This window comes from Monodon monoceros, unplaced genomic scaffold, assembly GCF_005190385.1.
Source record: "Monodon monoceros isolate NGI ecotype Baffin Bay Population unplaced genomic scaffold, NGI_Narwhal_1 Super_Scaffold_11, whole genome shotgun sequence".
In the NCBI taxonomy this organism is placed as follows: Eukaryota; Metazoa; Chordata; class Mammalia; order Artiodactyla; family Monodontidae; genus Monodon; species Monodon monoceros.
Genome location: NW_021703767.1, coordinates 7,037,864 through 7,063,412, shown reverse-complemented (window position 1 = coordinate 7,063,412; position 25,549 = coordinate 7,037,864). Strand labels below are relative to the sequence as shown.

General features: G+C 40.6%; 1 protein-coding gene across 3 annotated transcripts in view; it reads left to right on the top strand.

Annotated features, from left to right (window-relative positions):
• KCNJ15 (potassium voltage-gated channel subfamily J member 15) overlaps positions 1–17,282 on the top strand; it is a 52,748-nt gene extending 35,466 nt beyond the window's left edge. For 2 of the 3 annotated variants that reach the window (XM_029215433.1, XM_029215435.1), the window contains 2 exons: positions 9,848–9,936; positions 12,240–17,282. In XM_029215433.1, coding sequence (XP_029071266.1) covers positions 12,259–13,386 — 1,128 coding nt within the window. In that variant the 5' untranslated portion in view covers positions 9,848–9,936; positions 12,240–12,258 and the 3' untranslated portion in view covers positions 13,387–17,282. Of the gene's footprint in view, positions 1–9,847; positions 9,949–12,239 lie in introns of all 3 variants that reach the window. The other variant, XM_029215434.1, reaches the window with a different exon arrangement.
• The last annotated feature ends 8,267 nt before the right edge of the window (positions 17,283–25,549 follow it).

The following is a 25,549-nucleotide window of genomic DNA, read 5'->3' as shown; positions in this document are numbered from 1 at the left end:
GTGGCAAGGGAGTGTTTGTAGGGAAATCAACCAAGAAGGATTCAGTAGGTTGGCCCGATTTCTGTGACGTTATCAGAATTACTGTATGTAGAAGCCTTACTCACAGCAGGGTTTACACACAGGTGCACAGAGCCTGGAGAGGTTCGGGGTAGAATCAGGAGTGTCCATGTCCTAGGATGGTGGGGAGGGGTGGGGGAAGAGGAATTGTTGATTCTCAATCACCTATTAGGCTTTTTTTTTTTTTTACTATGAATGTGTAACACACCACCATCATTTTAGCCCCAACTGTGACTGTGTCATAGTAGAAGTCACAGTATTTCAACATGTAGTTGCTTCAGAGATTTTGAAATAACATTTCTGCTCACCACCCTTTCAAGACGCTAGCTCTTCTTAATTAATACTTGAAAACAGAGCACAATTTTGTTTTAAAAATATTTTAATGAGTGCATTTTAATATTATCGGCGTCTTTTGTAGTCATATTTATTTTATTCTTATCTATTTAAACACATTCTGAGAAAGCAATCTTAGGTCTTACCTGTCTGCCAAAAAGAGCTATAACACAAAGATGGTTAAAAATCCCTGAGCTACACAGAGAACAGACTTGTGGTTGCCAAGTGGGAAGGGGGTGGGGGAGGGATGGAGTGGGAGTTTGAGATTAGCAGATGCAAACTATTATGTGTAGAACTTATAAACAGTGAGGTCCTACTGTACAGCGCGGTAAACTGTATTCAGTATCCTGTGATAAACCATAATGGAAAAGAATATGAAAAAGAATGTATATATATATATATATACGTATACAATGTGTGTATATATATATGTGTGTGTGTGTGTGTGAATCACTTTGCTGTACAGAAGAAATTACCATAATATTGTAAATCAACTATACTTTAATAAAACAAACTTAAAAAAAGAATCCCTGAGCTAAAATATTAAAAATGAGACCAGCTTACTAGACTTATTAGACTTCCTGACACCCTCTGATGTACCATACGTGAAAAAGCTTTCAACCCATAATGGTTAGAATTGTTTCCAGGAGTCCTAGTACTGGGAAAATCCGGATTGCTGTTCTTCTAAGAAAGTTGTCTGTATATTGAACCTTGTCTTTGAGTGTTTTGACCTTCTGAACTACTGTTGAGCATCGATCTGCTCTTCCCTAGGGATGCCAAGTTTAGCAAATAAAAATATGGGACTCCTTTGTACTATATCTATGTGGTACATATATATGGATTTCAAATAAACAATGACTGATTTTGAGAATACGTATATATCAAGTATTGCATGGGACATACTTAAACTAAAAATTATTTGTTGTCCACCTGAAATTCTGTTTTAACTCAACATCTTGTATTTTACCTGGCAACCCTAAAAACACCAAAATTGGGCCAGTATCCCCCAACTAATTAACTACAGATTGTTAGAAAGTGTTTTCTTACAGTTTTTACTGTTGGAGATTAGTTAGCTGCCAAAGGTCTCAGACTTTGATTAAATGTGAAGATATTTTGAAGTTGAAATTTTCTTATTATCCCCCAGTGATCACAAACACCTGTGTTTTCAACTTTGGGACAAGCAGACAACTCAGAAATATTACCAGTCCTTAAAGTACATTTACCACCTTCCAAGAATTTTGGTGTTAACTGTGTCCCCCGAGGTCCTGTGATAATTCAGTTTCTGTATCAGAGAAATATGGTCAAAGTTTAGACTGACAGTGAAACTGAATTTCAAAACCTTTTGACACTCATCCCATTGTTAAGTATTTTGGTTCCAAATCAAGCAAACATCATAATTTCCTTTGTCTGGGATGAGATTCCAATCATGAAAATAAGGAGCATAGACATCACCGAGGAGGAGAATGTCACCCTCGCATCCAGGTGAATCACACCAAAGCCCATTAATCATCAACTGATCGAGGCCAACAATTCCAAATTTATTTTTAACAGAAGAATAAGTAGTCAGCATGAAGCCAGAAAACAAACCGGCCTGAAGTCGGTATGTATATTTATAATGTGATATGCTTTCTATGTTTCTATTCCTTCACCATAGTAAAAAATATTATAAATGTGAGACAAAGAAAGATAGATGTGAGTGGTTAAAGGCGGCGGGTTCAATGTCTTAGTGAATGAGACTTATTTAGGGAAAAATCAATCTGAGTGTTGCAAATTATATAATGATGCAGTGTAAAAATGCAGTGATCTCGCCTCAAGCAACTTTTGAAGGACAGAGATGCAGGTTTGAGAACACAAACTTGCTTGCTTGCTTTCCGTTTTTTTCTTCGTCTTTTAGTGCTCTGACTATGCCCAGTTTGAAGTTTCATTAAATAGAATATACTAAATAAAATACTTGTTTCTGTACAAGTACCATCTGCAAAAATAGATGCCTTCCGTTCTGAATTATTTCCAGCTTCCGGGTTATGATCAGACAAACCCAGATGCTCTACATTTTCATCTCCTTATCTAAAGGGAACAATGTGGAGCCATCTTCTCTGTGTTACATTTGAACTAATCCAGACTAGAATAGTAAGTAAGATTCCATGAGCTAGTTAAATCTCTTCCCTAAAGAGAAAATTGGGGGCAGTGCATCAGGGAGGCTATCGCAGGCCAACCCGCCTTGTTTTTTTTCTCCACTCAGACATAAATTTTCCTGTTTTACCAGTCATCTTACAACAATGCATGTCCAAGCCATGCTGTGATTAGAGGGGAGTATATGCTTATTACCCAAGTTATTCACATGTTGGAGCACGGAGAGACCAAGGGTGGTAAACCAAAGGAAATTTCCATTTGCTCTTCAGCTGCTGTGTATTCTTACTCTATAGGAAAGTTAGCTGTTATTAAGTAATGATGTTCAGCTGAAGTTGGTCACTCGTAACAACAGACAGATGTAAAATGTTTTATTTGGGTTAGCCAACTCTCTCCCAAATAAAGGGCCTGAAATTGAACTGTCTTTACAAAAATATTCAGCAAATGATACCCTGTTCCAGTGCTCGGATTCTTTGCCATGGAAAATGGGAAATGAGTCTCCTAGTGAACCCACTATCTGTTTAAACTTGTCTTTGCCCAGAGAAAACCTGATGTTCTATGGAATGAAAAAAATTTTTAATGAATCTACATTGAGGAGTAAAGGGTATAACTATGCAAACCAAAGGATTTTTTTACTTACTTATGGAATTTGAAACAATAATAATGAAATGGAAACATAGGAAAAAGGCTAAATATTCGACCACAGAGGGAAATTGGATCATTAGATGCTCACATGCAATGTAAAATGTGGGATTTGTCTTTAAAGCAGTACTTGTTGCTTTTCCAATGTATAATAAGGCGAAAGAAAGACTTTGTCAGTTCTCCAAGCCATCACTTACAACCTCCAGCCACATAATCCTTTAGGAAGTTGGGTGTTTTTAAGACACTGGTTCTGATTCAGTGGCTCGAGTGTGGGACCCAAGAGCTGGGATTTCTGATTAACATTAGTAAGTGATGCTGGAGCTGCAAGCCTTTTATTATATGATGTCCTGTCTTCAGGGTCCAGGGATATGGATAGTTCATCTCAAGGTATTTCATGACCACAGAGAAAGATATCTGCCCATCAAATGAACTAAGATTCATAAAGCCTGTTTCCATCCCTACTCCTGCCACTGGCTCAGTGACCTTGAAAAAATCACTCTCAACCTTTGTGATCCTATTTTTCCCCAGATATAAAGTGCAAAGTTTAAACCAGATCAGCACTCCTCAGAGTGTTCCCACATGTCAGATAAAGGCCAGATTTACAGAGTTAAGCATGTTTCTTTGCTGTAGAACTTCTCAGACCCTGTAATATACAAATGTGCTGTGTGAGTCTCCAGTGGGTGGGGACAGTGGGGTGCTTGGAGGTTCTGTAGGCAAAGCTTCCCCAAATTACCGGACCACAAATTGCTTTATTTGTGGAATACCTATACCACACACTTAGGGGAAGCCTGAGGAAGAGAACTGCTAAGGTTCTTCTATTAGCTTCAGCTCCCTCAGCCCTAAAATCCAGGATCTTTCCTCTGGCCTCTGATGTTCTTAGCCAGTGAACCCCGAAAGCAACTCTAGGATGATATCCATCATCCAAGGAAGAAAACTTAGAGCAATTTTAAACCAATTGCTTTCCTTTTCTCCCAAATTCTCACTTTTCCCTTCAAGACAATTCACCTGAACTTTTATTCCCTAGGACACCTTTCCTGGCAAACTGAAAACTCCACCCAACAGCTACCATATTTGGACATTCAGCCCCATTGATTTTCTCTTCCTTCTCACACCGAAGGACCCACTCCTTTGCTTGAAAGTAATGAGGCTGAACTTTTAGGCAACCCAGTTTACGTGCTTGTGAATTTCCCACAGATTCTATATAACTCTAAGTGGTGAAGAGTATAGATCATGATTTCAAGGTGTGGTCTCAAGACTGGTAGCCTCAGCTCATTAGAAATGCAGGTTCCCAGGCTCTGCTCTAGACCTACTGAATCAGAGACTCTGGAGCCCAGCCATCTGTATTTCAAGACTTCCACGTGATTCTGACACTCGCTGAAGTTGGTGAATTCATGTTATAGAGATGAGAAGCAAGGATTACAGACTCAAACAGACCTTGTGCTATATCAGTTTCCTTACCTGGAAGACAGGAATAATCATATTAACTCTCTCAGAATCTAAGTGAGAGTTAAATTAATATATGGCAACTTATGTAAGATCTGGCACAGGATAAGCAATACATCAAAGCTGTTTATTCTATAAGGGCTACTAACATGTAATGAGCAGGAACTTATTTTGCGATGCTTTGCACTACATCATTACGAGTGATGTTCTTGAGTTAGTTTTGAAGACAGAGGTGCGAAGTGGTTAGATAGGAGACAGATTTGCTTTGCCAACGAGGTCCTCTATGTATTAACTTTATGAACGTGTAAATTATCGAATCTCTCTAAGCTTAGTTTCCTCATTTAGAAAATCAAGAAAACTCTTTCTTCACAAGGTAAAGAGAAGGATTAAATAAAATACTGTCTGTAATTGCACTGAAAAGGGCTAGTCCCTTTTAATGACGTAATGTTTAATTAATGACATAATCCCCTATGTGTTTGTCATCACAGATTATGAGGCCACCAGAACATTAACCAAGGGCTTCTTGCTCCACAGAAATAAGAGTGACAGAATCTGAGGCCCTTATATCTTGCCTTGAAAAGTTGTCTTGTCGTGATAAATTTAAGTACTGATTTAGAAGTAATTCAATGAGAAGAATTATTCACTTTTTCTCTGCTGTCCTTAGGGATCAGGCAAGTCTTTCTTCCCACTGAAATCCTGTGAGATTTGTATTTATTTTTCTATTCAGTGTTTAGCCATAGACTAACATTTGAAGTTTATCTTGAGGGATATTTCAAGACTTTACATGTTTTCTTTAAATACAGTACCTTTTAGGTCAGATATTTAACCCAAAAATATGTAGTAAGAGCGTCACTGCGGTCAGACTTTCACTAGGTTTTGCCTTAGTAACAAACAAGTCCAAGAATTCAACCAGGCAACAAGAGTTTTTTCTCACCTGGGTTACAAGTCAGCTTTGGTTCAGCTGTAGCTCAGCTCCAAGTGTCGCCCACCTCCCCCCTACCCCCCACTGCCATCCAGAGGAAGGAGCAGCCCAATCTGAGCCTCACTGGAGAGCAGTGACAGAACCGTGTCATTCTTATGTCTCTGTTCAGGTGAGGCTTGAGTCACTGCAGCTCACAGGCCATTGGCTGAAGCAGTCACATGACCACATCTGACACAAAAGGGTGAAAACATACTTCCCTGCAGGGACAAACCCAGGGAAGGAATCTCATGGATGGACCCCACAGAGAGGGGCAGTTAGTAGGTGGAAGCAACAATCAGCCACGACAACCCAAAATGACCACGGCTCTACCAATGAGGTTCCAAGTTCATGTCTTCAAAATACAGGTCATTAGGATAGAGGAAACTAGATGGTGAATTTGCCATAACCTTCATTGGTGCTTCCCCTCAGAGCCTCTTGTTCCTCACAAAGAAGAATGTCCAACTCCACAGCCTCCCAAAAGCTGCCACTCCTTCCAGCCAACCTCAGTCCTCAATGGTCCGAGAGAAAACATGGGTTTGCAGAACGAAAGAGTAATTTCCCCAGCAGATAAAACCAAAGGGCCACCCTTTGGAATCTGCTGAGAGTCAACTTTGGCCACCTTGCTCTCTTTAATGAACATGTCCAGTTCTGAGGCCACCTGGGCAAAGCCATCTGTGTCCTCAGCTGACACTGATGAAGTCAAGAAGTGGATTCAGAACAGGGAGCCCAGCCATTGAAGCGAGTCCTAGGCTGCTTTGAAGAGCAGGTAGAAGGTGGCACGAGGCCAGTGCCAAAGGCCCCAGTGCATGTGTATGTGCGGCCACAGTCACAGGATCCAAAGAAAGGATAGCTAAGCCTCACTGAGTTTATTTTCCATTATTTTTAAACCTTTTGAGTTCAGTGAACCCCAACTAGATTCTTGTCAAGCACTTTTTTTCTACTTAATATTTAAACCCATGTACCCTTAAAGTGAAATTTCAGCCAGGTATTTCAGATTCATAGCAAAAAGAGAGATCATTAAAAGATTGTTTTGTCAAAAATATTTGACATCCAACAAAGCTTTAGAAGCAACTTTTCTTACAAACAGGGAGCTGTTTTGCCAGAATTTTCAAGTCAAAGTCCCTCAAATTCTAATTTTAGTCTAGAAATCCAGAGTTATGGTTGGATTTGGATTTCATTCTTCCATGCCTCACCACCCATTTGAAGGTATGTAGGATGACATCACTTGAGGCCTGGTTGAGAAATTCCAGGTTTAGGGAGACACTGTCTCCCCATTTCTAAATTATTTTTCCACAGGTGCATATACTTTGTTAGCCCACCATGGAACACAGAAGTTTTTCCCAGCATGGGTGAACTGAAAACTTCCAAAATTTGACTCAACAGAGCTATATGTTTTTAGAAGGTCTCAGTTTTGTACTAACTAGGAGGGGGAAAAAAATCTTTCTTAAAGCATATTTATTTTTTTCCCAGCCAAGCATCACATGAAAGTTAGCTTTATTATCACATTGTTGAGAATTAAATACCCTGTAAATACAGGTTGACTGGAAGAATGGTGGGTGAAAGTCTATTGTGGAAATGAGAGACTTGTCTGTGCTTAATTTTGGCTAATACATCTACTAGCATTATTTATATCATATATTTAATATAATATGAATAATATATCATAATATCTATGTGTTTACTGTAACTGTTTTATAAGTTAAATAATATATAATTTCTACATATCCTATAACACATAATACTTATATGATAAATATAAATAATGTGTTACAGTTTTGATCAGATTCTCCATATATTGCTTTTTAAAAAATTAATACTTAGCCTTGGGCCACTGGGTCATTGGCATTCATTTATCTGTAAGGATGGTGAAGATTCTGAAAAGTAATAAACGGATGTTCTCCATGTCTGCGTGCAATAGCGTTATTTCAGAAATGCTAAGGGCAAGTGGGGAATCGGAGATTTATCAAGGGGGGTAAGCCGTTAAGCTGATGATCTGATTCAACATCTATACCCCAGTGTGGTGGTTCTCAATGTGTGTTCCTGCAACAGCAGCATCACCTGGGAATTTTTAGACATGCTAATTCTTGGACGCCACCCTAAACCTACCGAGTCAGAAACTCCAAGCCTTCCAGATGGTTCTGATGCAGCTAAAGTCTGAGCACCCTTGTCAGAGTGGTTGAGCGTGTAGATACAACAGCTTCACACACTGCCAGGTGCCAGCTGTTGAGAACTTGGGTGAGTCACACAACCTCTCTGTGGCTCCATTTCTTCCTCATGGGGAGGGTGTGAGGGTTAATTACATTCACACGTGGAAAGCACCTAGAATAGTGGCTGGTACATGGCTCTAGCGCTATTTATGATGACGATTATTGTTACTAGTGATCTGAAGCTTTTGTATTACTGTCACTTATCTGAATCTTTATTTTATTATTGTCATTTTATTATCTGGACCTTTCCCACTTTGGACCATTTCTGGCTCTATCCTGACTCTGTTCTTGCTTAGTATTTGCATATGTATTTCTCCTAACTGGTCAGGGACTTTCTGTCCATTTACAGGTTGATTTCTCTCTGACAGGACAGCATGCTCCAGCTCGCAGTAATTAATTTCTTTGGTCTTCCATTCTTACCAGATCCCCTTTCTTGGATAGAATTCTTCCCCTTCCACCAACGACGGTGATGGGAACTTCCTTTCCATTTTTTCCATTCTCATTGTTTTGTCCCCAGCACTGGAAGTGTGGTTCTTCATATAGATAAGTATCTTTTTCAATGTGGCTACTGTTTAGTTCTGTTTCCAAAATGTGTTTCTTTTCCTCTTTATCTCCAGAAAACAAATGCTACACAGCCTAAGCACTAAGTGACTTCATTCCATGTATATGTTACTGGCCTGAAGTAGGAGAGTGTAATATTGACCTCTCCATTCAGTAGTTTCAAGGACTTCACTTCAGTAAAGATATCACCATTCTAAGAATTACAATCCCAACCCACATGTTGGAATCATATGATGAAAACTGGAGAAATAAATACAGTTTCCAGAGACTATAGAAAACTACTAATGGTTCATATGGAATGTTGTTTCTTTGCGGGATTAGGAGAGGGAAAATTAGGAGAGAATATCTTTTATTATTCTTTCCTTCCTTTACTTTTGGGAAATGATTATGGTCCCTTAATATTTTAGAAGTGAAACCAGGTAGATTGCAGAATCTAAGGGAAAAAATATCTAAAGCAGTAACATAAAATTATATGAAAGAAGAGTGTGCAATGAAGTAAAGTGCATTAAAGTCTGCTGAAGAATGAAATACTATAAATTAAGAGCATATAATAAAGTGTAAAAGGTAAAGTGTACAGGTAAAAATAAATGGGTGCAAAGAAGGAGATGCTGGACCTTAATAGAGCGATGATGTAGATGTCATTTGCCAAACATACTGTGAACACACTGGGAGAATCCAGTATATAAAAGGCTATACGGACTGATAATTGGGACTACCTAAATGATAAAAGAGTAATTATTGTAATTATTTACAATAATTAGTGGATCAGAAAAGAAGTGTGAAGTGCATTAAGCCTCTGTGTATAAGACAGATAAAAATGTGGGGAGATATATATGTATAGTTTAGGAAGAAGTATTTCAGAAAAGTAGCATGCAAAAGAATCTAGTGGAGTTAGAACAGATTGCATTAAACTTTGGAGGTTTAAGAGGGATTTGTGTACTGACAAGAACTCCAGTCTAGCTTCCAAAGACTTTGGACCCCGTTCTTTCTGCTATGGGCCATCTGTGTGAAGAAGGCAAGTCACTGCAACCTCCCAGGTCTCCTGGTTTGAAAAACGTGTGTCAAATGCCTTGGTTTTGACATTCTTTTTGAATCTAATGTTCTATGACTCAACAGCAATAATGCATTTCCACAGGCGGTAAAAATATTCTAGACTCTTCCCTTCCAATTCTCACTGTTTACTTCCTCTGCACTTCCCCTTCCTGCCTCCCTGTTTGCTGGTCAGTTGATAGTGGGCTTCAGTGGGGGTGAGTTAACCCACCCTTTCCAGGGTGTTTTACTATCAAGCTCCCTCCAGAGGGTGGGAATTCTACAGCGAGGGCTGTGATTGGGGCTTCAATTTCATTCCTAAAATACTCCTTGAGCTTGGATCTATTCTGGGCACTATGCCAGATCACCAGGGGTTGGAAGGTGAATGCTGGGGCCCTAGCACTTGGGGGAATCAGTAAGGGTCAGTTTCACTGGGTCAGTTTCTTAGTAAACAGCTGTGAACTCCATGTGTCCCTCTTTCTTTCAGGAAGTAGAAGAATCCTATGGTAGCCAGGTGGGCGAAGGGGAGCAAGGACGATACACCTGCTTTGAAGAAGTCGCCATTTGACCTGCCAAGTGAGTGACCAGGTAGCACCCAGTTCTGAGGGCACAGCAATGTTGAGAGGGAGGGAGTGGGTGTTTAACCTTTGAGTGCTGTCCACCAGCCGCTCTTTTCCACAGAGAGATGCTAATCCCAATACCCCCACCCCACCCAGAGACTCTAAGTTTTGTTCCCCCATATATGCCCCCCATCCTCTGATAGCCATTGGTGTCACTGATTCCAACAATAGTTGTGCAAAAATGCAGCACAAGAGCTTTCAGCAGAAAGAGGGGAAAGATTCAGCTCATCGCGAGCCTGGCCCACTGCCCCTTTGAAACAGAGGTTAAAACAGAAGCTTCATGACATTGCCTTCATAGAAACAGGGCCAAGTTTCCCAGAATCTGGTGGAAGGCTGAGCTTGGGGCTTAGCGTGTGCTGCAGGACACTTCTGCATCATTCACACAAGAAAACTTAAGCTTCTGTTTTTATTTCAGTGGGTTGAATGGCATGTACTTTCCCCTACCAGTTTCTTTTTTTTGTTTAAGTGCATGCAATTACTTGTCCATAAGCTGCATTTGTCTTGGCAAAGTGTTCTGAGCTTGACTACGCATTTGGGCATGCCAGCATGGCATTAACCTTTTCAAACTTTCATTGTGGTCGCTTTCCTCTCGATTACTGAGAAGTGCTGCATAAAGGGTCTGATAAAGCCCACGCTAAATTATATCCTGTACTTTACATCTAAATTGATACCCAAATAAATGGAATAGGCTTCAACAAGTAAAATAAATTCTGAATAACTTAGGGCCCTTCTTTGCAAAGAAAATGAAATGGTGACTCTCCTTTCTGAGAAAAAAAAAGATCATTTCAAGGGTCAGTCAGTAAATGACACACTCTTAATAACATAACAGGAAAATTAAAAAGCCCAACAGATTTACTGCATCCTCAACAGGTGTTATCCTATAATGGATACAGTTTCAGATTCCTTGAAGGGATTTGCCCAAAGGATTACTTGAGAAACTTCTATTGAGATAACACTGCTCCAACAGCAAAGATTATTGCGTGAATAACAGACCACCATATACCAGTTCCTTTTTAAAGGGAGAAATTTTTTTATTATTATTCTTAAAATGCCGATGAGGTGGAAAAAACATACCAACCAGGTAGAATTGCCCTATAATCACTCACATTATGTTTTTCAAGGAATGTAGGGGTAATTTATGTCAGTCGCCAGGCAGGTACTATAAGATGCTGTGTGGCCTCATACCCAGCTTGACCCTATTTGTAAATGGAAGGCAGAGCATTGCCCAGGGCTCAGTGTGGGAGCCTAGTGCTTCTTCTAGGTAAGTCTGTTCTGCTACAATGTTGGTTGCCTGTACTTATTTACTTGTTCATTAGCTCTTTAAAATAGATTCCTATGCTGGTTCTACTTAGCTCAAAAGAAGTAAGGCCAAATTTTTGCACCATACCTAAATGTCACACCTAATATTCTATATTGATAACACTTTTCTGAGAATAACGAGCATATTGATCAAGCCGTTAATAAAGCTTAATTATTCACTCTATGTTTGTTTTTGGTTGTTTGATAACTTGCTCTTTTCCATTGTAATCAAGAACTAGGACAGGTCATGGATTCCCAATTATTCATTGGACTAGGGGGAAAATGAATTGCTACTACAGGGAATGTCATGCAAATGGTAGCTTTTTAAAAATGATTATGAATACTACACATGGTTTTAAAATTTGTATTAACATTTCCCATTGCTGTATCAAGACGTATCTTATGGATGGTGCATTTTAATTATATCAGTACTGGCCCTATGCTCAGTCAACTTATTTTTAAATTTTCTATACTTGGAAATCCGTAAGAGCTGAATATACATAAATAATCATAATACTCCGTGGGGTGGATTCTTGTGAGTGTGATATCACAAAGAGAAGATTAGCATCATTTTTTTGAGTGTGAATCTCTGTTTTGGCACTTTATAGCCATTATCTCATTCAACTATCACAAGAACCCTGAGAAGTAGACTTTAGTTCCATATTTTACATATTAGAGATTTGAGGTCCAGAAAGGTTAAATAGCTTAGCCCAGGTCTCACAGCAAATAAGTGGGAGAGGCAACATTTAACCCAGGTTTCTCTGTCTTCAGTCTGTGCTCTTCACTCCCTCCTACTGCCATCCTCAAGTACCCAGTGATTCATCTTGCCCTCAGAATTATCCTTTCTTGTAAACGTCCATGTACATTCGTATTTATCTCACATGATTATCCTGTTTCTGTTTTCTGGGCATTCTACCTCATGTGACAACAATGGAACCTCTCTCTTTGTCATTTCCTTAGGTGGTCCCAAGGCCTGACCATGGAACGGATTAACATCAGTATGGCCAGTGCTACCCTGGTGAAGCACACGGCTGGAGCTGGCCTCAAGGCCAGCAGACCCCGAGTCATGTCCAAGAGTGGGCACAGCAATGTGAGAATCGACAAAGTGGATGGCATATACTTGCTCTACCTCCAAGACTTGTGGACCACCGTCATCGACATGAAGTGGAGATACAAGCTCACCCTGTTTGCTGCCACGTTCGTGATGACCTGGTTCCTTTTTGGTGTGATCTACTATGCCATTGCCTTCATTCATGGGGACTTAGAACCCAGGGAGCACACTTCAAATCACACCCCCTGCATCATGAAGGTGGACTCGCTCACGGGGGCATTTCTCTTTTCCCTGGAATCCCAGACAACCATCGGCTATGGAGTCCGTTCCATCACGGAGGAATGCCCTCATGCCATCTTCCTCTTGGTGGCTCAGCTGGTCATCACCACCTTGATTGAGATCTTCATCACGGGCACCTTCCTGGCCAAAATTGCGAGACCCAAAAAGCGGGCAGAAACCATCAAGTTCAGCCACTGTGCTGTCATCACCAAGCAGAACGGGAAGCTGTGCTTGGTGATCCAGGTGGCCAACATGAGGAAGAGTCTCCTGATTCAGTGCCAGCTCTCGGGAAAGCTCCTCCAGACCCATGTCACCAAGGAGGGGGAGCGAATCCTCCTCAACCAGGCCACCGTCAAATTCCATGTGGACTCCTCTTCCGAGAGCCCCTTCCTCATCTTGCCCATGACATTCTACCACGTGCTGGATGAGACGAGCCCCCTGAGAGATCTCACCCCCCAAAACCTTAAGCAGAAGGAGTTTGAGCTGGTGGTCCTCCTGAACGCCACGGTGGAGTCCACCAGCGCTGTCTGCCAGAGCCGCACCTCTTACATCCCAGAGGAGATCTACTGGGGTTTTGAGTTTGTGCCTGTGGTTTCTCTCTCAAAAACCGGCAAGTACGTGGCTGATTTCAGTCAGTTTGAACAGATCCGGAAGAGCCCAGATTGCACCTTTTACTGCACGGATTCTGAGAAGCAGAAACTTGAGGAGAAGTACAGGCAGGAAGATCAGAGGGAAAGAGAGCTGAGAACACTTTTGTTGCAACAGAGCAACGTCTGACGGCAGTGGTGTCACCTCGACTTAACTCTGAGCTGCTTCCACATCTGAGCTCCCTTCAAACCCAGAGGTCACCGGGAAAACAAAAACGTGTGGACGCACTCTGAAAAACTGCACAGATGTACAGACCTGTTCCTTTGATCTGGTGTCTAAACAAGCATTCCACATCTGGGAGGGTTCCCTTTTTAAATGCTTTGTGTGAAGCAAACTCCCCAAATTCAAATTTTCTAAAAGGGGGCTGCATTTCAAAGAACTTGGTGGAGGCTACTTGAAACAATCTGGATGGACAGATATTTCACAATGCTGGTATTGAAAGGAAATGCATTTCCATACAAGGATGTCAGCTATAATAAAATGTATTTATTCAATCCAAGTATCAAAGAGGAGATGGCCGAGAGCTGAAATGTGGTTCAGTACCCACTTATATCATTGCTCTAAAACACACTCATTTTTTCAAGCAGAGAAAAAGGTATTTATAATGAAGGCTATCTGGTAATACATAAAAAGGGGCAAAGGGACTCTGAACTCACAAAATATGATAATTCTGTTTTTACCTTTTTCGGTGAATGTAATTGTACAGAGTGAAATTGATCAAATCAGGAATGCATCGTTGTGAATACATGTACAGATGGAGCTGATGTGATTGTTCACACTAATTTGTTTTGGTTGGAATGTACTAGCCCCTTTCTATTCAAAATGGGTTCACAGACCAGCAGTATCAACAGCATCCAGGAGCTTATTAGTAATTTCGCTCCAGCTGGACTTAGAGAATCCGAGGCTGTATCTTAACAGGACCCACAAGTCATTCACATAAAAATGAAAGTTTTAAAACTTCACTCTGGACAATGTTTTCAAAGTAACTTTCTGAAGCCAGGGGACTCTGTGGGTCCCACATCCCCAGTTCTTTATTATGGACAAATATTCCTTTCAGTGATTTCATTCCTTATTAAAATACCTTGTCCACAAAGGAACTGCCACAGGTATTTCAAGAACGGAATAAGACCGTTGAGAATAATGGCTGTCTCTCTCAAGCTAAGTACATGCTTGTTGATTACAGTGAACACAAAAGAAACATTCAGCTCCATAACAATCAGAAATGTGCTCCTATATTGAAGTCCAGTCCGTGAGGTTGAATGGGACTCCGAGGAACAAGTGGAGCTGAGGATAAGGAATTCAAACACAGACGATTCCTTGAAGCAGGAACAAAATTTGATACTCTGATAACATGTAAAAGATGCCCTCAGTATTGAAACAAATCTCATACAACTCAGTGTTACACAGGAAACGTTTGGATTTTGGCAGAATTTAGAGCGTTTATTTGGGGCAGAGAATAAATGGGCTAGGATTGGCTAAATGTGCAAAAGGTGAATTCTCATTTCATTCAAACCAGGACAGATTTGTACATTCACTCAAGAAGAATGTGACTTTGAGTGTGTAGACACGGCATGGACGTACACACGAGCCCACATATGTGGATACACTGACCTGACCTGCGAGCGCGCACACCACATGCACGCACACACACAGAGGCATGCTCGTCCTGGCTTTTCCATCACAACTGTGGAAATTATCCATGAAGACATTTGTGATTAAGAGAGCAAGTCCTGGGCAAGTGTGCTCATGTATATTTTGTTCTATAAGAATGGGAACACTGGGGCAAGTAATCTGGATTCAGATTATCTGTGAAATGGTGTCATATCATGATGTTCCCACATTTCAAGTCTCCTTCCATTAAACAGAAAATGTGGCTAAAACCTCTGACCCAGAACTGAACCTTTAATGCAGCTGTAAAAATCATGGGGTTGAAGCTGTAAAAGTTTAAAATACAGGGCTTCCCTGGTGGCGCAGTGGTAAAGAACCCACCTGCCAATACAGAGCACACGGGTTCGAGCCCTAGTCCGGGAAGATCACACATGCTGCGGAGCAACAAAGCCACAACTACTGAGCCTGTGCTCTAGAGTCCGCAGGCCTAGAGCCCATGCTCTGCAACAAAGTGAAGCCACCACAATGAGAAGCCCACGCACTGCAAAGAAGAGTAGCCCCTGCTCACCGCAACTAGAGAAGGCCCACGTGCAGCAACGAAGACCCAACACAACCAAAATTTAATTAATTAATTAATTTTTAAAAATCACATTAATGTAGTTAGATATTAGTCGTTTTAGTTATTAAATCTTTTTTTATTGTATAATGTGGTAACATTGACAGGAAAATAATGCCCTGGTATGTTTACAGTTTTGCTCTTGCACTATCACGTTTTTTCACAGTATTTACATCAGTGCTAATTTGAATGTGATCAAAATTCAGAATCTTGCATACTTCTATTGTATATGGTACAATGATGTAACATAAGATTGAGAAATCTTACTGTATGTTCATTTCGCATACCTATTTCAGCCAGATTTGGAAGACTCAATCATCTGATCTATTGCACTACACACAAAATAAATAAATATGTAGCGTCTTAAAATCCAATACTTGTACAAGTCAATAAATCATATTATAACAAAATATTCCATAAATAGCTCTAAAGTTGCTTCTGGTTTGAAACTTAGCATTTTCCAGGCACACTTACTTATTATTACTCTGTACAAAATCCTCTCGTGTTAACATGCTAACAAAAGGATTCAGGCAAAATTATTTGATTACATCTGGGCATGAATCTGACTGAAACAGATTCATGCTCAACACCCAACTAACAATTGTCAAACTAACGGAGGATTTTGACCCCAAAATGTTTTTTGCATTTTGACATATTTCCAATGCATGAGGCCTTCTCAGTGTAGCCATTCAAAAATGTCATGTTCCATTTGAGAAACCACAACGTAACGGGCAGCAAATCAGTGTAATCTGCAAACCATGTCTTATTTAAGTGATAAAATACATTGTACTGACATGGCACCCAGTAGCCAATGGCCCCAGACAGCATAGCAGAGATTCACTCATTGATCCTCACAACAAGCCATCGTTGTTTCTCTTTCCCACTTAACTGGAAATTACAGCCCAGAGATGAGATTCCAGAAACCTAAAATTAGAGGTTAAAAGTAAAAAGTGCCATGAATGAGTGGGTCAGGTATTTAGATGCATTTAAACAACTATTTTGTCTGATTTTTCTTTGAATTAAATTTTCAGTTTTAATTGACTGATTTCAATCCCATTGAAATGTAAATTGACAGATTAAAAAAAAAAGGGACACTTCTACCGCAATATGATTCTTTCTCCCTTGCTTGGATCCTCTGTACTCAGACATCATCTGGAGAAAGAAGAAAAGAGAAAAGAAAAACAAGGAAGTCACGAGGCCTTTGCACTGGTAGCTTAGTAAAGGGCCACCTCATCTTCGGGCTTGGTTCTGTATTTGATCTCTGTGGTCAAACGGTCAGACATCCAACCATGTGGCATAACAAAGCCTTCCAGCCTCTCAATCTTGGCTTTCATTCTTGCTAGACTTTTACTGTTAAATATTAGAAATAACTAGTTTTGAATGCAGGTTATTTTATAATCGCTTTCTGGGGTGGGATTTTTTTCAAATGAAAGGTATTAGCATTTCAACTCTTGATTTCCAAGTTCTGTAGTGTACACTCGAGTTTCAGCATTGGACTCTGCATAGGTCCAAGGTGCCCTTAATTTTCTTCCCCTGGGAAGACTTACCCCTGAAGGTCTAAACTTAACATTTCACTCCTAATTGACTAACTACACACGTTTTGCCTTTTGTGGATTTCAGTTTATCTGTAATCAGGATGAGCTGCCAACCAATCCTTGGGTCTCTGGGTAGCAATGAGCAGTTTCTGCTCTCAGAGTGAGGTAACGTATGAGCAGAGTTTGAGTCTCCAGAGTACAAATTTGCAATGAAATGGTATAATTAGAATTCAACTGGAATTTTAAAGAATAAAAGAGATGCTTAATTTCTTGAGGTATTACTATTTGTTGGTAGACTTTTTTATTGTCGTTGTGTCATTTTGCTTTTTTTTAAAGAAATCTGAAACAAAGTCTTTGTCTTCAAAGTAAGAAAGGCAGTGAGAAACATGTAAAAATAAAAGCTAATAGTTGATCAATTAGACTTCCACATAAAAAGACTTCTACCAGTGGAAAAGAACTTCATTGCAGGGGAAATATGGGTAATTCAGTCTCACATTACAACAGACTGTGTCATCATATCGTTCTGGCTTCCCAGGGGTAGCAATTTTCCTAGCCTTTAAGAAACACTGATGTATTCAGCCCTACTTTTTCCCAAAGTTTTTCTACTTTGGGAAAGTAGAAAAGTATCTTTCTTTGGGAAAGATATTTAATGAAAAAAAAAACATGAGTCAGAAATAAAGCTCCAGTTATGTCACTTCATCTTCATCTTCTGTCAGTTCTCCTGTTAGACTCAATTTTCTTTTCAACTTGACATGTCCTTGGTTGATTATTCTTCATCTTTGCCATCCATTCTAGCAAGTCAAATAAGTCTGTGGGTTAAAAATAATCAATCAATCCAAATTAGTAATTTGTGGACATTTAGATGCCTAAAAACTGGGGATAGGAACTTTTATCTTTCAGTTAGTATGTTGCTAGTGTGTAAAAATAGAAGACCAAGAAAAACCTGTTGGGGCTTCCCTGGTGGCGCAGTGGTTGAGAATCTGCCTGCTAATGCAGGGGACATGTGTTCGAGCCCTGGTCTGGGAGGATCCCACATGCCACGGAGCAACTAGGCCCGTGAGCCACAACTACTGAGCCTGCACGTCTGGAGCCTGTGCTCCGCAACAAGAGAGGCCGCCATAGTGAGAGGCCCGGGCATCGCGATGAAGAGTGACCCCTACTTGCCACAACTAGAGAAAGCCCTTGCACAGAAACGAAGACACAGCACAGCAAAAATTAATTAATTAATTAATAAACTCCTACCCCCAACATCTTAAAAAAAAAAAGAAAGAAAAGAAAAACCTGTTGATTTGAGTGGATAGTTAATTCCTAATAAAATTACAAGAATTGATTATGGAAGTCGAAGGACATAATTGGCATACGAGTATAAATGCCAAAGATGTCATATATGTAGATAAAGGACATATAACTAGTAAAAGTAAATTTCAGCCAAACACAGGGAACTTTGGTAGATTCCATGCATATTCTTTGAGCCTATCACAGAAGAGCCAGGAACAATGGGCTCTAACTCTTCCTCCACATGATGTACAGGAGCCCTGACTCCCAACCTCTGTTGGAGAATCAGGCTGATGGCTTTGTATTCCTAACCAGCACGGGATGAGCAAAACCAAAGATGAAGGCATCAACCTAAAAGCCCATCACCAAGTTTTTTGTTTAGCAGCTCCAGCCTTATGATGTACTTAACTGTGATCTCATCTTTACTCAAGGCCAAATCTTATCTAGTATCCAGGCCTTCGCAACAACTTAAGATATCCAATTTCACCCCTCAAAAATATTAAAGTTAGAGGTAGAACCTACTCAAAATTAGACTCCAAGGGAGCTACTACAATTGATTACATAGTACCCATTCTCAAAAAAAATCAGAAGTTGTTGATTCCGAGCTAAGAAATATGACCTCTTAGCTTATTATTCCTATGATTGTTATTATCGCAAATGCCCTTAATATTTGCTGAAAAAGTAAAGAACTTTCAAGAACGTGTGGAGAGGAATTCAAAGGAATGATTTTTTTTTTCATTTACTATAATGTAACCATATTCTTCCATCTGCAATCAAATCTTAAGAGTAAGGATGTTGTATTAAATCAAATCATTACAGGAAGTATGACTGTATCAGGGACTTTTTACAAAAACAAACTTCCAGATCATGAGAGGAAGCTGTGTTTGTGTGCTGACACAAAGTATTCAACAGCAGTCAGGAGGGGAAGGCAGGATGACAGCCAACTTGGATCTATTTTTGAAGAATTATTTCTGTAGGGTATCATAGCATTGTAAGTTATGAAAAAGAATGCTTTGGTAAACAGTCATCTCCATTTCAAAAGGACCCACTCCAAAATACCACTTAATGAAATTCACGGGAATGTTATGAAGATGGAAATCCCAAATGACATGAGATTTTACAAGCAAACAGTTCTACTTTTCGTAAATACTGGCAGTGTGCATTTACCAAAATCTCCATCATGCCTCGCTGATCACTACCCCATGCCACAAGAGGCGTGTCCTTGATTTCCTCTGATTTTTAAACTAGTCTTAGGCTTAAATTTACCATAGCATAGTAGTGACTCCTGTTTCTCAAGGTTGAGCTACTACTTGGTGCATGTTAGAAATCTCAAACTAACTGAGGCATGTGTACTTGGTCACTACTGAACCCAATCGTGCTATGACCAATCAGCTTTAAATAGGTCCTTTTATGTTCTATGAATTCATTCTGCTATTTGTCAAACCATGTCTTGTTTCATATGTATCTCCATCACCTTTCTTTTTATATATATATGGAATCACTCTCATCTGTGAAGCAATAGCAAATACAATAAAGCTACTTTTATAGTCTTGAGTTTCTTCTCATTTCACTGGAAGGGTAATGATGTTCCAGCTGGTGCTCTGATGGACAGGGAATTACTAGTTTCTTAGAGACCTCAGAGATTAAACTCATTTGACACAGCCTTTTCCAATGATGGTAACTACAATAATTTGGGGACGACTAGGTCCTTGTTGAGATGGTATTTTCTACCAATGTCTAAAGGAATGTATTTTGTTTCTTTTCTAATCAAAGAAATGAAATTCCTGCTTCTTCTCTTTCTTGTGCCGTGATGCTCTACTTGCTCACTTTATTTTAGTCAATGATTAAAGATCAAGTTAACAGTTTAACAGCATCCTTTCAGCACCTTATTCCTTACCAAAGCCCCTTGCATTCCACTGCTCTTTTACTTTGATGGATGAAAAGAAATAAAACACATAATTATATAAGCCTTAAAAGCATCAGTATGGGTGTGACTACAAAGCAACACAGCTATATAAGATCCACACTGCAGAGATATGCACCCATATCACTGTCCTCCTGAGGGAATACCACATACAGGCATACAACAGAGTAGCCACCAAAGCTCCAAACCCTCTACAGGTGTCTCTTTTGGAACCTGCTCTTTTGGAATCTTGGCTCATTCATTGCGATATTCTCAGTGGTGGCAAGACTAGGCTCTTTGAGAATGTGACAGGTGGAAATATAAAAGGCTGGTGCATATGGTAGGAAGTCAAAATGGAGGATGCTGTTTTGGCAAAAAAGCCAAAATGTTTTCCAGAAAGTGCACAGTAATCTGAGACACAGTAATGAGGCTCGTCAGTTGGGATACATTTTATTAATTTTAATTTGCATGAAATTTCTCAGACACATATTATTTTCTACTCCATTATCTCCCCACATCTGCTTGCCCTTGGGGGGTGACCTTGGCCGAGAACTGAGCTGTCCGTGTCCAAGACGTGAAATAGCTTTGACTCTACCACACCATGTCTTTGGGGCAGTGAATAGATGGGACTTTGTCACAGCAGCATGGGAAGCTTTGGTTCTGGGCAGGAAACAGAGCATCCTGGCAGCCATAATTTCTCAGAAATCCTTGATTTCATTCACCTGCCTTCAAAAAGTCAGATATTATGGTTTTCTCAGGATAAAGAGTCATGTATCACAATGTTCATTGCAGCTCTATTTACAATAACCAGGACATGGAAGCAATCTAAGTGTCCATCAACAGATGAATGGATAAAGAAGATGTGGCACATATATACAATGGAATATTACTCAGCCATAAAAAGAAATGAAATTGAGTTTTTTGTAGTGAGGTGGATGGACCTAGAGTCTGTCATACAGAGTGAAGTAAGTCAGAAAGAGAAAAACAAATACCATATGCTAACACATATATATGGAATCTTAAAAAAAAAAAAAGGTTCTGAAGAACCTAGGGGCAGGACAGGAATAAAGACGCAGACATAGAGAATGGACTTGAGGACATGGGGAGGGGGACGGGTAAGCTGGGACAAAGTGAGAGAGTGGCATGGACATATATACACTACCAAATGTAAAATAGATAGCTAGTGGGAAGCAGTTGCATAGCACAGGGAGATCAGCTCGGTGCTTTGTGACCACCTAGAGGGGTGGGATAGGGAGGGTGGGAGGGAGACACAAGAGGGAGGAGATACGGGGATATATGTATATGTATAGCTGATTCATTTTGTTATACAGCAGAAACTAACATACTGTTTTAAAGCAGTTATACTCCAATAAAGATGTTTAAAAAAAAAGTCAGATAAACAAGTTTTATGGTTTAATTTTTCATGCAAAAGTCCATATTCTTTCCAGAAACTATTAGCTTGTTTGAGGTTTTTTTTCCCCAAATTTTCTATCCCTTTACTTGAATTTAACACTTCCACTATAGTGCTAAGCATGTAATATATTTGAATGTTCCAAATGTGTTTCACTGGTCCCTAGGGCCGTTTTTTTTTGTATCTTTCTTGGTTTGCCTCTATTGAGTATGTCAAAAACTCTGTTTACATATGGTTTAAAGATCTGCATATGATTTAAAGATCTGCCATAAGTCTGCTATAAACAACAGACACACAGTTCTACACCAACACAGAACAACGTGTGCTTTTCCTAACCCACACCCACACCATGAATCTGGCTGACCTGCTACATGGGGCGTATGTTGTAGCGTGTCCTGTTGCAACATGTCTTTTCTACTCATACAAGCAACACACACACACACGTGCATGCAAGCAAGTCCCAGGACTTCTGGTCACACCCTGGATTTGCAGAGAGCAAACAATACCCACACTTGTAGGGTTCTTAATGCTTTAAGCAACTTCAAAACATTTAATGGTCTATTTTATACCCAACAAAGGAAGTAGGATATGTTTAATTCCTATACTTTACAGAAGACCCTACTGCTCACTGAGGTTCAGTGTCTCACTCAGTGTGACCCAGCAAGTGAGTATGGTGATTCAGGTCTCTCCCTTCCAGTCTAATGTTCCATCCCCTAAATTTACAACATGGGAATCTCACCGTGGAACTGATTTCTACATGTGATGGGTCAAAATCAGAGCTAAGTGATGACAGAGTAGGTCACCCAGGGAAAAGATGAGGCTGGGAGCCTGGAAGAATTACACGGAGGCCTTGCATGCTGCCAGGAGTCTGTTATTCAGGGGCTGAGCACACGGGATAAGTATTCAGAAGGTAGAAATGATATGAATCGATCAGCTGAAAGAAAAGAGCAGAAGAAATGAATGCTGCTCACTAAGATTTAAACAAAATCTACAACCCTGCTGTTTATCTATGTAGAGATGAACATTTGGCCAAAAAATAGACATAGGGGTGACCCAAAATTAAGAAATCCCAAAGGAGAGTCTCAGTGGTCAAGTGTACGTACCTAGTTTAGTTCGAAGTTCCTTACATCCATTATGATCCAGTTGTATCTCCTTGAAACAGGTAAGCATTGTCAGGATCCCTATTTTATACATGGTAAAACTGAGGCTCAGAAAAGTTAAGTAACTTGTCCAAAGTCACATAGTTAGGAAGTGACAGAACCAGGAGTAAAACCCAGGACTGACCAAAGTGAAAGCCCGTCTCCCTACGCAAGCTCTCTCCCGACTCCTGGATGGGCCATTCCACAGAGCATCCAAAGTAGCCTAGTGGATTTGGTGGTTGATGTTCTTGGAGCAAAGCAGCTGCTGTTCAGCTCTCGTGTGTTTTTGTCAAGTGAAAACAAACCACGGTTGAGTTGCTATGTTGCCATAGACCCAACCCCTGGGTACTGAATTAATACTGAAGAGCAGCAATGCAAATAGTAAGGGATTTGCCAGTGTGCTGCCAATACAGATGGAGTGGTAAGTTTCCAAGTGATTGTTTTGCTGATCTCTGAAAACCTGATTTGCAAGAATTTATACTGGGTTCTTCAGAGAAACTCTAAGAGAGGTAATCATTTTAAGATCTTGGCTTATGGAGAGACAAAGAGAGCTTTATAGAGATGAGCAAACACTACAGAACCAACAGAGCATGCTGGAATTTGATCCTGAGTGTAGGGGGCCTAGTGGGGACAAGTGAGTGGTCCCAGCACACACAGTCACTGCTATAATAATGACCAGGGCTAAGCAGGCAAGATCAGGACCCAGGAGCCAAGAAAAGCTAGAAACACAGGGCAAACACACAAGGGAGTCCCTGGAAGCTGACTGTAGAGGGAGATCCTGACAGATGGGTCCTGATGCTTGGGGAGACAGGACTGCAAATCTCCCCATTTCATGGGCAGATGGGTAAAGGAAGGGACCAAGGAGAGAGACATGGTGAATGAACCCACCACAAAGAGTGGAGATCAAGAGAGTGAAGTTTCGGGACCCAAACCCAATGCGGCCAGATCAGGGGCAGAACCTGTTCCTAGGAGAAGTCAGTGAAGAAGGGAAACAGACAAAACCTTATTTCTGGGGCAAAAAACTAAGTCTGGAACTCAGGCATAAATAGTCTGACCATGACAGGAGTGGAACTGGGTAAAATATTGGGAAGAAGGGTTCAAGCAGAACAGGACCTGGGGTAAGGTGGATTGGGTGAGGAGCCAATGGCCCAGAGCACCTTCATTTCCCCTGAGTAAGAATCTGAGCTGAAAACCACAGCTCAAGCCTCAGTGCTCTCCAAGGCAGAGGTTGGAGGGCAGGAAGCAAGCCCATCCTCACAGCCATAGGTGTGTGGTTCATCATCAGATAAAGTGGTTCCTTTCTTCGCTTAATTCTTACCCAGCCAAATTAGACACATTAACAATTGCCTGATTACCACTCCAGGACCTTAGAGTGTCGTGGTCTCCACATTAATATCGATTTGGCAACATTTATTGTTTTAGGAGATAAAAGCAGATTCCTGGATGAGCCATGCTATTTGTACTCTTTCCCTAGGGCTGCTGTAACAAATTACACAAATTTGGTGGTTTAGAACAAAGCAAATTTATTGTCTCACTATTCTGGATGCAAGAAGTCTGAAATCAACGTAGGCAGGGCGGTTCTCCCTCTGAAACCTGTAGGATAGGATCCTTCCTGGCCTCCTCCATCTTCTGGTAGCCCCAGATGCTCCTTGGCTTGTGGCCGCATCACTCTAATCTCTGCCTCCATCTTCCCATGGTCTTCTCCCTGGGTCTTCAACATCGTCTGTCCTCTCTGTCTGTCTCTGTGTTCTAACTTCGCGTTTTTATAAGGACAAAAGTTATACTAGATTAGGGACCACTTAATGAGTTCATTTTTATTACCTTTGTAAAGACCTTATTTGGAAATAAGGTCACATTCCAAGGCACTGGGAATTCGGACTTCCTCGTGTCTTTTTGAGGGGACACAATTCAACCTATAACACTATTCTTCCCTTTCCAATTCATCACTGGCTTGTCTACACTCAGGTCTCCTCCCATTCTTCTCCCTGGAAGAGATAAGGTGTTCACATTGGTGATGGTAATTGTCCTGGGTCTCCCAGTTCTGCAGAATGGACAGACAGAGCAAATTTCCAGGAGATGCTTCATTGAGGATGCTCTTAGACACCGCTGAGAGGGTTTTTGATTCTCCGCATAGAGAACAAAGTGTTTTCTTCCTTGGATGTTCTCTCCACAATTTTCGTACACAGGAAGACTTTTAAACCTGGTTTTCAAATAGTCAGAGGCTAGTTTTAGCCTCTACAAGTTAATCATATACTGGGCTTCCCCTCCCAACTGCTATCCACAAAGAGCTTGCTGATTTCCCAAAACTTGAAAGTATTTGACTTTTAAATGCATTTCATAATTCTGTGTCTGTCATTTTGGGGCATTTTGTGTCTCCTACTATAAAGATTACTAAAAACCCTTCCTTTGACCAAGACGTGCTTCACTGAGGCAGCTCTGCAGCCGTTGCCAGTTCACACGCTGAGGTATGCCTGGTGCGGGCTCACACTTGCACCATTTTGCAGAATCAGGTAGCACCATGTTGTTCTGTGAACAATGTTCTTACACATTGTTATCCTCCCCAGACCAACTCCTCCTCCAGCGCAGGAAACCTGAGACCCACCCTTATCTTCTCCTGCTCCCTCGCCACCAGTATCTAAAGCATCACCCATCCCTGTCCACACCACCCCTGAAATGAGTCTCAAGTCAGTTTCTTCACTTTCATTCTAATTATTCCTCCCTTAGCTCAGGTCACTGTCATCTCTAATCTGTGTTTTGAAAGTTTCTGGCCGAAACTGCCTCTAGTCTTTCTCCCTTCCACGCCAT